Source organism: Dasypus novemcinctus, chromosome 3 (assembly GCF_030445035.2).
Source record: "Dasypus novemcinctus isolate mDasNov1 chromosome 3, mDasNov1.1.hap2, whole genome shotgun sequence".
NCBI classification, from domain to species: domain Eukaryota; kingdom Metazoa; phylum Chordata; class Mammalia; order Cingulata; family Dasypodidae; genus Dasypus; species Dasypus novemcinctus.
The window spans coordinates 35,913,674-35,928,769 of NC_080675.1; the positions used below are offsets into that span (position 1 = coordinate 35,913,674).

General features: G+C 43.9%; 1 protein-coding gene across 5 annotated transcripts in view; it reads left to right on the forward strand.

Moving 5' to 3' along the window:
* Positions 1 to 15,096, forward strand: part of ZFYVE1 (zinc finger FYVE-type containing 1) — a 54,244-nt gene that overhangs the window by 35,467 nt on the left and 3,681 nt on the right. For 3 of the 5 annotated variants that reach the window (XM_004466051.3, XM_058293109.2, XM_058293110.2), the window contains exons 5-10: positions 7,300 to 7,406; positions 9,882 to 9,990; positions 10,490 to 10,587; positions 10,690 to 10,807; positions 13,259 to 13,429; positions 14,245 to 14,425. In XM_004466051.3, the coding sequence (XP_004466108.1) occupies positions 7,300 to 7,406; positions 9,882 to 9,990; positions 10,490 to 10,587; positions 10,690 to 10,807; positions 13,259 to 13,429; positions 14,245 to 14,425 (784 nt within the window). The remainder of the gene's footprint in view (positions 1 to 7,299; positions 7,407 to 9,881; positions 9,991 to 10,489; positions 10,588 to 10,689; positions 10,808 to 13,258; positions 13,430 to 14,244; positions 14,426 to 15,096) is intronic. The other 2 variants (XM_071213814.1, XM_012528119.4) reach the window with 1 other exon arrangement.

Here is a 15,096-nt window from a genome sequence, read left to right on the forward strand (position 1 = left end):
TTGTCAATTTTCTCTAGATGGGGCATTCCTGTGAATGGTAATTTAGTGTTTGGTCATTTTAGTTTTTTTTTAAAAAAGATGTCATATTTTTAAATTATAAAAGCACTGCCGATTAATGATAGAGAGGTTTCCCTGTTCAACCTGCTGACATGATCACTTTTCCTGCTATTTTAGCCACTTGCCTGCCATCCAGGCTCTAGTCCTTTTTTTCCAGTGTTTTTCACTTATTAACCACTCACTCCTTTGCTCAGGTGCCACAGTAGCAAGAGCTCAGATACCTCCCAGCAAGAGCTCAGATCATACCCTCATTGAACAGGTAAATGTTTTGTAGGAAGCAGATTCCCAATCACATATTAGTAGTGATTAACTATGGTAGTCTGAACTTAAAGTTCTGAGTAACTGGGGAAACTTTTATAGTTGAACTCAAATAAGTTTTATGTAACACTCTTTACAGCCTCTGATCTCTGTATAAACCCTGACTTTCTAATTCCATCACTATCAGGAAGCATATATTATTTAAAATGGTAGGATGATTTGTTGTGAGGTAGTTATCACTGATTACATTAATAACACCATTTTGAACCAAAAAATTCAGTACTAGCCCTTAATGACTGAGACTAACCTTAAAGATAAAATAGAAAGAGCCACACTGTTGCTTAGGCAACTAAAGTTCAAGATCATTTGGTCTCCAGGCAGCCTTTTCCAGACTTGTCTCAACCTTTTCCAGACTTGCCTCAAATGCTTTCCCAAGCTTTCACAGATGAGGCCCTTCCCTGCCTTTCTCTTCCAGCTTTGAGACCTCACCAGGAACAGAGCCCAAGAAGTTCTGGAATGATGTGAGCTTTGGAATTTTTGAAGAGGGAAGTGTGTGGAACAGTCGGTAGTGTCTACATTGGGAAAGAAAACTCAGGTTATAGGTGAAAGGCAATTTCTCCCTACCCTAGTCTCTAAAGCACATTAATAATAGTTTTTGTTTTGTTTTTTAAGAATTACTGTTATGTTCTTGTACTCTTTTTTTTTTTAAAGATTTATTACTTATTTATTTCTCTCCCCCCACCCTGTTGTCTGCTCTCTGTGTCCATTCACTGTGTATTCTTCTGTGTCTGCTTGGATTCTTGTCAACGGCACCCGGAATCTATGTCTCTTTTTTGTTGCATCATCTTGCTGCGTCAGCTCTCCATGTGCGCAGCGCCATTCCTGGGCGGGCTGTGCTTTCTTTGCACAGGGCAGCTCTCCTTAAGGGGCATACCTCTTGTGCGTGGAGCTCCCCTACGCGGGGGACACCCCTGTGTGGCAGGGCACTCCTTGCGCGCATCAGCGCTGCGCGTGGGCCAGCTCATCACACGGGGTCAGGAGGCCCTGGGTTTGAACCCTGGACCTCCCATGTGGTAGGCGGGCGCTCTAGCTGTTGAGCCAAATCCGCTTCCCTTCTCATACTCTTGATTCTCGGAGGCTTACTGAAGCTTGTCAAGGTCTGATTCGTTATTAACTGCCAGCTCTTCAATGACTTAGGAGGGAAGTGAGGTGCATTTTGAAGGAGCATCTAAAGTAGTGAGACTGGGTAGTCTAGGAGCTCTTCTCTTTCTGATTCATAGAATCAGCACCAGCCAGTGGTTAATTTGTTTGGGGCAGGGAATGATGGAAGTTCTGTGGGCATGTGTACTGTGGAAAATCAGGCCCCAGATTGTTTCGTGCCAAGCCTTGAGATACTTAGAAATGCCTCCCGTTTCTCTGAAGAACTTTGAAAGAAGTAAACCAGCCACTTGTGTTTAGAATAAAAAGAGACTTTGGTTGTCCCTGTTAGTAGGCTAGAACTTTACGTTACTTTATATTTCCACATCTGTTAAATTCATGCTAAATTTGTCATTGTTTGTACTAAGGGAAACCGTATTTAAGTAGCCTTTTAGTTAACAGTTTAAAAAGAAAATATTCTTTGGTTTCCCTTATTCCTTCTGTGTGGTTTCTACATTCCTTAGTTGCCTCTTTTTTTCCCAATCATCTCATTAGATACATTAGCCTCATCTTGCACCTAAATATTCCCCCAAGGTGCAAACAGCCTTGAAGACTAATGATCTATAATGAGTAAAGGGGTCCTTAACTCCATTGCATACATGAGGAAAAAGAATTCCCAGTATTAGAAACAATAAAAATGATATTAAAATGGTAGCATTTTCTAGCTCTCTTTCTCTGTCAAGTGCTTTACATGGGTTACCTCATTCGATCCTCAGAGTGCAATCTATGAAGATACCTATTGAGGAAGGTACTACTAGCCACCCCATTTAATAAATAAGGAAATAGACTCACTGAGTGCAAAGTTTTCAGTTACAAGCTGAAATAAGTTTGGGGGAGGGTCTCATGTTTTATTTATGCAAGTTTTCTACTTAGTTTCATAATATACTGCAGTGATTTTCATATACTTTTTTTCCTTTGTTCCTATTCTTACTTATTATTATCTTTCTTTTTTTTAATTAGAGAAATAGGTTTACAGAAAAATCATGCATAAAATATACCACCCTGGGAAGCGGACTTGGCCCAATGGTTAGGCCATCCGCCTACCACAAGGGAGGTCCGCGGTTCAAACCCCGGGCCTCTTTGACCCATGTGGAACTGGCCCAAGTGCAGTGCTGATGCGCGCAAGGAGTGCCCTGCCATGCAGGGGTGTCTCCCGCGTAGGGGAGCCCCACGCACAAGGAGTGCGCCCCGTAAGGAGAGCTGCCCAGCACAAAAGAAAGCGCAGCCTGCCCAGGAATGGCGCTGCACACACAGAGCTAACGTAGCAAGATGACGCAGCAAAAAGAAACACAGATTCTCGGTGCCGCTGATAAGGATAGAAGCGGTCACAGAACACACAGCGATTGGACACAGAGCAGACAACTGGGGAGGGGAGGGAGAAGCGGAGAGAAATGAATAAAAAATAAATCTTAAAAAAATATATATATATACACCACCCTATTATTAACACCTTGTATTAAGAAATGAATAAAAAATAAATCTTAAAAAAATATATATATATATACCACCCTATTATTAACACCTTGTATTAGTGTGGTATATTTGTTACAGTTGGTGAAAGAACATTTTTATAATTGTACTATTAGTCCATGCTTGCTTTAGGATTCACTGTGTTGTACAGTCTTATGGATATATCTTTTAAAATTTTTCTTTTAGTAACATATACGAGCTAAGATTTCCTCTTTTAACTATACTCAAATATGTAATTCAGTGCTGTTTATTATGTTTGCAATGTTGTGCTACCATCATCACCATCTATTACCAAAACATCACCCCAAATAGAAACTGTACAATTTAAGAATTAACTCCCCATTCTTTACCCCTACCTTAGCCCCTGGTAACCTATATTCTAGTTTCTGATTCTATGAATTTGCTTATTCTAATAATTTCATGTCAGTAAGAACTTTTGGTCACTCAACACGTTCAAGATGTGTTTACTCAGCCTGACTTCAAGGTTCCTCCATGTTGTCACATGTATCAGAACTTCATTCCTTTTTATGGCTGAACAATATTCCATGGTAGGGAAGCAGACTTGGCCCAGTGGATAAGGTGTCTGTTTACCACATGGGAGGTCGGTGGTTCAAACCCCGGGCCTCCTTGGCCTGTGTGGAACTGACCCACACACAGTGCTGATGTGCGCAAGGAGTGCCGTTCCATGCAGGGTTGCGCCCCGCATAGGGGAGCTCCACGTGCAAGGAGTGCGCCCCATAAGGAGAGCCGCCCAGAGCAAAAGAAAGTGCAGCCTGCCCAGGAATGGCGCTGCACACACGGAGAGCTGATGCAACAAAGAGAAACAGATTCCCGTGCCACTGACAACAACAGAAGCGGAAAAAGAGAAGAACATGCAGCAAATGGACACAGGGAACAGACAACTGGGGCATGGCGGGGAGGGTAAAGAAAGAAATAAAAAATAAATCTTAAAAAAAAAATTCCATGGTGTATTACCACATTTTGTTTTTTAGTTTTTTGTTTTTATTCACCCCTCCCCCCCTGCTGCTTATGCTCACTGCCTGCTCTCTGTGTCCATTCGCTGCACTTTCTTCTGTGTCTGCTTGTCTTCTCATCTTTTCTTTAGGAGGCACCAGGAGCCAATCCTGGAACTTCAAATGTGGGGGAGAGGCACCCAATCGCTTGAGCCACCTCAGCAACCTGGTTTGTTGTGTCCCTCATTGTCTTTCCTCTGTGTCTCTTTTTTGTTGAGTCATCTTGTTTTGTCAGTTCATGGCGCAGGCCAGCTCTCCGCAGCACGGACCAACTTTGCATTCACCAGGAGGCCCCGGAAACCGAACTCAGGACCCCCCATATGGTAGATGGGAGCCCAGTCACTTGAGCCACATCCTCTTCCCTACCATATTTTATCCATTCATCTGTTGATGGACGCTTGGGTTGCTTTCATCTTTTTAAATTGTGAATAATGCTGCTATGAACATTGGTGTGCAAATATTTGTTGGAGTTCCTTTAAATCTTTTGGGTATATTCCTAGAAGTGGAATTGCTGGGTCATATGGTAATTCTGTATTTAACTTTCTGAGGCTCCACCAAATTGTCTTCTGCAACAGCTGCACCATTTTACATTCCCACCAGCGATGATTGAGTGTTCCTATTTCTCCAGATCCTATCCTACACTTGTAATTTTCCTTTTTTATTTTTTTAAAATAGCAATCATTCTAGTGGGTATGAAATGGTATCTCATTGTGGTTTTGATTTGAATTTCCCTAATGGCCAGTGATGTTGAGCATCTTTTCATGTGCTTTTTGGCTATTTGTGTGTGTTCTTTGGAGAAATGTCTATTTAAGCCTTTTGCTTATTTTTAATTGGGTTGTTTGTGATGTCATATACTTCTAACATTAGCTGCAGTTCAATTCTAACTATCCAGAGTTAGGATAGGTTAAAGGCAATACTCTGTAAGATTGCCCTTTAGGCACCAGCCACAAGTTTGGGGGCCCAGGCCACCTGCACTTCTGAACAACTGGCTAGAAATTCAGAGTTCCCACTACCCACTCAGATTTGATAATTCACTGGAATGATGTTAAAAGAACTAAAGAAAGAGCTGACTTATGATTATAGTTTTGTTAAAGTGAAGGGGATACAAATAAGAGACGCACAGGACAAGATCTAAGGAGGGCCTCAAACTCAAAACTTTTGTGTCCTTTGGGGTGCCATACTCGGTGGAGCTTCAGTGCCCAAGAGTTTTTATTGGGGTCTCATGACATAAGCATGATTGAGAGGATCAGTGCCCATGAGGTTAAACCCAATCTGCAGTCCCCCTTCCAGAGGTTGGAGAGCTTGGTGTGGTTGGGCTGGTGTGAGGTGGCTCCAAGCCTCAACCCTGAGTCATCTCCTTAGCATAAACTATTCAGATACGCTCTGGGGACCCCATGTATAACTGAGGGCACTCCTGTGTATTCCAGAGATTTTTATTTTTAATAAAATTTAAAAAAATTAAATTTATTCCCCTCCCCTCCATTATCCCCGTTGTCTGCTCTCTATTCATTTGGTGTGTGTTCTTCTTTGTCTGCTTGTATTCTCATTAGGTGGATCCAGGAACCCATCCTGGGACCTTCCAGAGTGGGAGAGAGGCCATTACTCTCTTGCACCACCCCCACTCCCTGTTCTGCTGGTCTTCTTTTCTCTCCTCTGTATCTCTTGTTGTGTCATCTTGCTGCACCAGCTCTCAGCGTTGGCCGGCACTCCTGTGCGGGGTGGCTTTCCTGCACTTGGCAGCCTCCCTGCATGGGGCAGCATTCTAGTATGGGCAGCACTCCACGTGGGCCAGCTCGGTCATATGGGCCACCTTGCCCTCACCAGGAGGCCCTGGGCATTGGACCGTGGACTTCCTATATGGTAGATGGGAGCCCAGTTGGTTGAGCCACATCTGTTTCCCTCATTCTTATTAATATTCATGTATATATTCTTCCATATCCTCTCTTTCAAAATCTTACTGTTTTCACTAAGTCACTTTTTACAAAATTACCTCCAAGGAGGACAGGGCTTATATGCACTATTATTTGTCAGATCATTTCTTTATTGGTCTAAGTCAAGGATTGCAACTTGGTCTGCCATTGCTGGCTGATGGTATTTTCTGGGCCTGCACCTCATCCTTTCAGAAACTGAATTTAAATGCCCTCAGTTTGACACACAACTCCTTGCCCCTACTTTCTTTTATTTTATGCCTGACTTGACTCAAAATTGAGATCATGTAGCATTTGAGTTTGAGCTTCTGGTGTTGAGACTTCACTGAAAAAAGGAGCCTTAACAAACAAGTTTTTACTAAGTGAAACTCTTCTCAGAGCTTGTTTAAAACCTAATCTGCCCTTTTCCTAAAGGTCACCTTAAAATTTCTATTGCCCTTTTACTAAGGGAAGTAATGTGCTATCCCTTTGTTTTAGGCTTCTTTCCCTTCTCTTCCCCTGAATAGTGTCTGGCTGCCTCAGACTGGGAAACTGAAAATTAAAAGCTTGAAACTACTTGCATTTAATGATTTTTTAACTTGTGGAAAGCCCATTTCTGTTTAATTTATATAACTCTTCCCACTGCATATGACTAAAGCCTAGAAGGAAAAATCAGGCCTAAAGAAAAGGTTCAGGTTAAAGTACTGAATAGAAACAGGATTAGAAATGGAAGCTGCCTTTCTACATAATTTTTTTTAGTTTGCTTCATTAAATACTTTCTCTTTCTTCTTGGCATTTATTTTGGCTGTTTGTCATTTAGGTTCGTAGCATTGATAAAAGACTGCCAGACACTATAACGATTCTTGTTTTTTGGCCGATGACATTTTTTCTACATTGAGATAGTTCTGTAGCCCAGTAAATTCCAAATGGGCACCTGTGGTTAGATCTGGGATACCATCCAGGAAATTCCTAGCTTACTTCTCGGTTCTGTCTCTGTCTTATAGACAAGCCACCCTCTCCACACTTGGTTCCTTTGTGCCAGCTTCACAAAACTGAAATGGACATTAGTCAATATTTGTGATAGTCTTGAAAAAGAGATTGTATATGAGGTTTATAACATCCAGGGTACTTAGGAGAGAACAGTAACTTTTTTTGCTTACTTCTGTCCTCTTAGAGAAACGGGCTGGCTTTTTCTGAGATTTCCTACGGTGAGGGTTGGTGCAAGTTGGGCCTCTAGGTCAAGGGTAAGGAGCAGAAGTCATTGGGTCCCCTCTTCCAGCAGTGGAGCCAGTGAGATATTTGCCAGCAGTGGTGATTCTCGAAAGGCAAGTAGGGCATGGGCCAAAGCTTAGGGCTCCTGCCGAGCGTGCTCATGGGTTGCCTTTCCTCCTGCACAGGCACTGAGTGACCGCTTCAGTGGCGAGATCCCTGATGACCAGATGGCGCACAGCTCCTTTTTTCCAGATGAGTACTTCACCTGCTCCTCCTTGTGCCTCAGCTGTGGGTAAGTGAGGCCACCCGCCACCCCTCCTTGGAAAAGGGGTTTGGCGTGGTGCTTCTCAGATTGTAAGGTTCAATGCCAGGTTCTGACTTGAAAGATAGGAGTGGGGTCGAGACACATTTCTAACAAATTCTGAGGCGATAGTGATGTCTGAGGACCACACTTAGAGTAGCAAGGGCTCAGAGGACCCACAGTTAGGAAGAATCCCCTGAAAATTCCAACCTGGTTTAGATGGGAAATTGACTGGCTTCTGGTTTGGGCAGGTTTTATACAGAAAACTTTGGATTGTTGGCTTTTCTGTGTTTCTTCTATTTCTTTTCTGTGTTTATTTATAGTCATTCAATCTATTTACCTAATATTTGAGTGTCCAGTGTGTGCACAGCACTGCGGTAAGCATTGATCCTAGGCGATTCATTTCACTATGATTCTTTTCTCTAGAATTATCCAGGGAACTTTAAAAATCGTTGAGGCCTGGAACTCTGATTTAGTAGGTCTGGGATTAGGTCTAAGCAGCAGACTTTTTAAAGGATTTCTCAGGTATTCTAATGTGTAATCTGGATTGAGAACACTGAACACTGAGTTAGAACAGTGCTTCTCAAACCTAATCTGCATATGTATCCCTTCAGGATTATGTAAAAATGCGCATTCTGATTCAGTAGGTCTGGGGTGGGGCCTGAAATTCTGCATTTCTAATAAGCTCTGGGTAATACCTGTGCTATCCGCCTAGGGATCAAGATGCACCAGAAAAGCCTGAAGAACTTGTTAAAACAGATTATTGGGCCACACCCCCAGAGTTTCTGATTCAGTGGGGCCTGAGAAATTGCAGTTTAGTAAGTTCGAGGTGATGCTGATGTTGCTGGTTGGGGACCTCACTTTGAGGATCACTGGATGTATTAGTCAGCCAAAGGGGGACTGAGTGATGCAAAGTACTGGAAATCTGTTGGCTTTTATAAAAGGTATTTATTTGGGGTAAAAGCCTACAGTTACAAGACCCTAAAGAGTCCAACTCAAGGTTGGTTTCTCACCAAAGCCAGTTGCCACATGTTGAAGTAAGAGGGTTGCCGATCCCTGCAAGGGTTCAGCTTTCCTCTCTCTCAGCTGCAGGCTGGCATAGGGCTTGTCTCTCTTCCTGGGGCCGCAGGCTCAAAGTTCTCTCCTCCTCCACGTCATGACAAACTTCTCTCTTCCCATATATCTTCTTCTGTGTATCTTCTTGGGTGAGTGTCAATTTATATAGCCCACCAAGGGGGCGGGGACTTAAACTGAGTTACACCCTACTGACATGGTTGAATCAATGCCCTAATCCTAACATAATTTAATCGAAGACATCTCAGCTGAATCTAATACAGCCTAGGGTATCATGCCCAGAGGAACAGACCCGTTTACAAATGTAATCTCTCTTTTTGGAATTCAGTAATAATCTCAACCTGCCACACTGGATTAGTTTGAATCTGCCCTAAACTGTTGATGGACCTCAGGAAATTTAAATGTGCTTTGTCAGGGTCAGATTGCAGTCTGCATCTCCAGTAGCTGCCCCACCCTGTCACCTCTTCACCACTGAGCTGTCTTTGCTTTCATCAGGACTGTCGCCTGTGTCCTTTGCCCATGGAAAGGAGGAAACCCGAGCTTAGTTTAATGAATGACCTGATTGCCCTTTGGCATTGAAACCTGTAGGGCCACCACCTGCTGGATACTGAACTACCTCTGAGCTTGGGGGTGGGGGGCTTAGCTTTCAGATTATCCAGACTGGGCTGCAGAGAATTGAGGATTGTTTTTGGAGAGTTCAGTTTGGAAATGGGAGAGGGGTAATATTTACCACTGTGACTTGACCTTCCCTCTTTTACTCTCCCCATTAGCCCAGCAGGAGGGGCTTGCAGCCCTGTTGGCTCACTGCTTTTCCATTCTAACAGAGTCTCGCCAGGGTTGCCAGAACTTTCTCCTTTATCAGAGTAAAATTCTTAAGTTTCCAATCTTTGTTTCTCTGTTGTCAGGATGGCAGAGCTCGCTGTTCATTTGGAAGGTTTTCTTGTTCTGTTTAAGCCTCTTAATGCTTTGCCAAATTTTGCCAGTCGGTTTTTGTGTTGCACCTTGGCAGCTTGTTCTGGTTAAACTTTCCACTTCATCCTGTTTGAATTTTTGAGTTTCCTGAGAGCCATTCAGGTTTCATCTTTTGTCAGATTGTTGGTGTCTTCTGACTGCTCACTTCTTGCAGAGGGGCTGAGAACTCCTGGCCGTTTTGCCAAGGAGAGAGTTCTCCTTTCCCCCTTTCTCCTCACACAAGGGCGATCGATGCTCTACGTCTGTAGTGCTGTTGATGCAAGCAAAGCAGAGGCACGAGTGTTTCTGCTCAGCATCTGGGCTCAGTTATTAACCACAGTCTGGTTTCAGCCCCGTGCCTGGCCCACAGTCAGATTCCTGTGCGTTTGTGCCCCTGGCTCCTTATGGCTGCCTCATTGTTAGCTTTTGGGCCTCACTCAGGGCTGGATGTAAGAACAGCATGAATCATGGGAAAGAAGGAGTGCCTCATGAAGCCAAGAGCCGCTGCAGATACACCCACCAGTATGACAACCGAGTTTATACCTGCAAGGTGAGTGCCCTTTTGGAAAAACTGGCTTGAGGCTATGCTTTACTATATCCAAAAGTATTTGATATTCAAATTGATCTCTCTGGACCATCTCCCCTACTCTAACTAAAAGAACTCATGTCTTCATTGCTGGCGCCCCTTAATGTTTAAAAGCTTATTTTCCCCTTTTTCTGTTGAGCTTGTATGTAAGAGTCACGGACATTGACTTTCCATTCTTAGAAGCAGAAATGCTCTTCAGGGAATTGGTTTTAATGGCTTTCTCAACTGTCTGTGGCAGATGTATAATTTCGAGCTCCATTTTGGGGCGTGGGATGGCATATACTCAATTCATTAACATTGAGGGCACTGCCTGCTTTAGATAACGTGCTTTCTTCTGAGGTGCTAAACTTGGGGTCTATGGTGCCTTAGCTGGTTTGTAGAGTGGAGGGCTGGATGGGGGATAGAAAGAGGCCGTGGGATCTGGTGGACATATAAAAAGCTGGCAGAATGCTTTGTGTTCCAGGCCTGCTATGAGAGAGGCAGGGAAGTCAGCGTAGTACCCAAAACATCTGCTTCCACCGACTCACCCTGGATGGGGCTCGCAAAATATGCCTGGTCTGGGTGAGTTTAAACAGTCGCACTCTCCTTGTAGCTAAATATTCTTTGGTGTTTGTCTGCTGAGGCCCGTGGCTGGGTAACAGTGTTTATTTGCCTTCCTTGTAGGTATGTGATCGAATGTCCTAACTGTGGCGTGGTCTACCGTAGCCGGCAGTACTGGTTTGGGAACCAAGATCCTGTGGATACAGTGGTGCGGACCGAGATTGTGCATGTGTGGCCTGGAGTAAGAGCTGTTTTAGTGTTCTTCTCTTTCTTGTACTATTCAGTTATTCTGGTGTGTGGAAAAGTTTAGAATTAAGGTTAACTATGACTTTTAATATATTGGGTGTTTAGAAAGACCTGATCTTAGATCTTTTCTTCCTGTAGACCTATAATTGTTTTTATTTCTTCTTGCATAAATATTAGAAGCCTATCTTTAAATAAAATAAACCAAAAATGAACACACAGTTTTATTGCCTTGGCAGATAAAACTTCTTTTTTTCCCTTGTTCTCCTCATTCATTTTCCATATGCATATGTGCTTTTATAGATGCGATTTTAATCCCCCCCCCTTATTAGAGAAGTTGTATGTTTACAGAACAATCATGCATAAGACACAGTATTCCCATATACCACCCCATACCAATACTCTGCTTTGGTGTGGGGTATTTGTTAAAATTGATGATAGTACATTTTTATAATTAGGCTATTAAAGTCCATGGTTTAATTTAGGGTTCACTGTAATAGTATAGTTCCATGGATTTAAATTTTTAAAAAATTTTGTTACCATATATACAATCTAGGATTTCTCTTTTTAAGCATATTCAGATATATATTACAGTGCTGTGTTAATTGCATTCACAATGTTGTGCTACCACCATCCATTATCTGAACATTTCCATTATTCCCATTAAGCTTATCTTTATAAGTTTTATATTTTTCACTTGTTTCCTGCATATTACTTTATAAATGAAATCTTTTTTTTGGTAAACAAAACAAAAACAAATTAAAAAAACCATTTCCTTTATTCCAAATAGGATCCCTGTACATCCTGCCCACCTCCACATGGCTTCCTCATCTGTCTGCTCATTGTCTACTCATCGTTTTTTTTTTTTTTAAGATTTATTTTTTATTTCTCTTCCCTTCCCCCCCCCCCACAGTTGTCTGCTCTCTGTCCATTCACTGTGTGTTCTTCTTTGTCCGCTTGGATTCTTATCAACGGCACCTGGAATCTGTATCTCTTTTTTGTTGCATCATCTTGCTGCGTCAGCTCTCCGTGTGTGCAGCACCACTCCTGGGCAGGCTGCACTTTTTTTGCACAGCGAGGCTCTCTTACGGGGGCGCACTCCTTGCGCATGGGGCTCCCCTATGCAGGGGACATCCCTGCGTGGCATGGCACTCCTTGTGTGCGTCAGCACTGGGTGTGGGCCAGCTCATCACATGGGACAGGAGGCCCTGGGTTTGAACCCTGGACCTCTCATATGGTAGGTGAACACTCTATCAGTTGAGCCAAATCTGATTCCCTCGTTTGTTTTTGCTTGCTGTCTGCTCATTGTTTGCTCACTGCCTGTTCATTGTTTTTTTTTCCTTATTACCTGCCTGTTGTTTTTGGTCGTTGTCTGCTCATTTTTTGTTGTCTTCTTTAGGACGCACTGGGAAGCAAACCTGGGACCTCCCAAGTGGGTTCCCAATTGCCTATGCTACATTTGCTCCCTCCCTGTACATTTTAAGCCTTAACTTCCACGTGATTATAATTTACATGCCGTTTTTTTTTCCTTTCAGCTTTTTTTTTCTCGTAAAACTTTTTTTCATCATTCTCATTCTTAGTGACTGCCTAATACGCTGTCAGTTTAAGAAAGCATTTTGTTTTGGGAAATCTTTTAAAAATATATTCTGAGAGCTGTGATCATTGTAAACCTTTACTATTTTTTTTTATTAGACTTTTAAATTTAAGATAGCAGAAAAACAAATCTGTTTATGTGGGAGTGATATGGTACTTTCATTCTGCATTAAACCACTGTTCACGCTTGGAATTATCTTTACATCATAATAAATCCACCCTCCCTCCCCCCAGAAAAAAAGACATTCAATTTTCTGTGAGGGACTTATTTTACTCTGTGTGGTTCCCCTTGCTGAGTGATGCCTAAAGCCACCGCTAGCCTCATATGCCTACCTGCAGATCCACCTTGGCCTTCCTGGATCCTACAGGTACCATAAAGCTGGAGGTTTCTTTATTGTTCTTTATTCCTCCCCTTGTCAGTTGAATACCCAGGCCCATTGGAATTTGGTAGTGCAGTGTGATCTCATTTCTGGAGCCAGTCCTGTCCCAAGAATTTAATGTGACTTTGAACTAGTGTAAATTCTCACTAGGGTTCTCTCACCAATACTGTTTGCTTTTTTTGATCTGAATTCGTTCTTTTCGCTGTAAGCTATCATCTTTACAGTAAGATAGTTGATATTCCAGGAAAACAGTAATACTCTGGTTTACCTTTAGGCTGCATTCCTCATAGTCCTTAGAGGAACAGAGAGGGAGGAGCCTGTATTCCTGGTCTGTCCCCAGACTTCTCTGCCAGGGGGGTTTGTGATTCTGAGTTGGCCATGGTGAGTGTGTCACTCACCTCTCTTCCTCTCCCTCTCCCTCCTTCCTTTCACGGCCTCCACTCAGAGCATGATGGGAGCCTGCACTTTCTTTTCAGACTGATGGGTTCCTGAAGGACAACAACAATGCTGCCCAGCGCCTGTTGGATGGCATGAACTTCATGGCTCAGTCGGTGTCTGAGCTTAGCCTTGGCCCCACCAAGGCCGTGACTTCCTGGCTGACAGACCAGATCGCCCCTGCCTACTGGAGGCCCAACTCTCAGATCTTGGTACGATGTGGCAGGGTGCCCCCTCCCCGCCCCCTGTCCCTGGCAGGCCCATCCTGCTTGTGCCACTTTGCCCCAGTGTTAAGCTTGTTCTGTGAGAGAGGAACAGAATACTTCCTCCAATAAAATTAGCTTCTAGATTCCTGGTAAAGGTGGGATACAGTGTGGTAGCAAGTTCTTTGCCCACTGCCTTCTCTTTGCCTTATTTCTCTGTGGTGGGTTTTAGTTTCCTTACCTATGAGAGCTGATGACTCTTGGTCAGAGACCTCATAGGGGAGCAGAGATCCTGGGAAGTCACTTAGGCGCATCCTTGGCCTGACTGGTAAATCTCTTCTACAGCATCCACAGCAAAGGAGTGCTCGGCGTGGGCCCAAACCTTTTGTGATAGGAAACTCCCTCCTCACAAGCCTTCCTTTCATTCTTATTTCTAGAAAGTTTTCCTCCTAATTGAGCTAAAACCTACCACCCGTAGTTTCTAGTTGCTTTTGCCACTAGCGCTTTCCAGAGGCTCTTTCAAGAGGTTGTGAAGAAAATGAACTCAGAGCTGTTCTGGCTAGAATTAGCACTGTCCCTTCTGGAAGCACTGTGACTCAGTCCTTGAGAGTAGATTGGGCACTTCTTGGAAGAAAATGGTAATCACAGGTATATGCCTTGGGGGCATTCCATGTGGCTGAGGTCTCAGGGCCCCACTGTTAGGACTCTCGGGGGCCTGCTATTCCAGGATGGCCCCATGGTCACCTCGTGGGTCTCACTGACTTCCTCAGCTGAGCAGATGTAAACACTACCTGCCTCTCTGCTTTGTTTTGGGCTTGGAACAGAGCTGCAACAAGTGTGCGACATCCTTTAAAGATAACGACACCAAACATCACTGCCGGGCCTGTGGGGAGGGCTTCTGTGACAGCTGTTCATCCAAGACCCGGCCAGTGCCCGAGCGGGGCTGGGGCCCTGCGCCTGTGCGGGTGTGTGACAACTGCTACGATGCCAGGAATGTCCAGTTAGGTAACGTGGGGCCCATGAGCTGCAAGGGTACAGGGGGAGCACCTCTCTCCTTGGCACTGGGTGTTGGGACCTGGACTCCCTGGGACACAGGCCCCAGCCAACATTGCTCTTCTGAGAGCAATTGCTCCCCTGCGCTCTTCTGAGAGCAAAGGCCAGTCATTCTCTAAGCTCTTTGTTAGAATCCTGTGAGTTCTTTTCCTCAGGGGTTGAACCTTTCCTGCTGAAGTCCACAGAAATGTTTCTCAGGGAAGGAAATAACCCACATAACAGTCGAGTTCTAAAAAGGCAGCTGTCTTTACCAGAGATGGCTGAGACTGAGTCTTCTCTCTGAAGAAGGTTCTAAATCATGTCCCCAGAACCTTTCTTGCTTACTTAAAAGGAAGGTTATAAGATAGCTCTAGGGGAGGGTATGTTGTTCAAGTGGTTGAGCACCTGTTTCCCATGTATGAGGTCCTGGGTTCAATTTCCAGCACCTCCTAAAAACAAAACAAACAAATGATACAGCCAACTCTCATTGGGGAGCGGATGCAGCTCAGTGGCTGAGCACCTGCTTCTCTGTGTATGAGGTCCTGGGTTTAACTCGTTACCTCTTAAAAACAAAAACAAAATGAAAAGCTCCAGATGGTTGCCGGTAAAGGCCCAACAGATGGCACCCAACTTCAGGGCCTGGG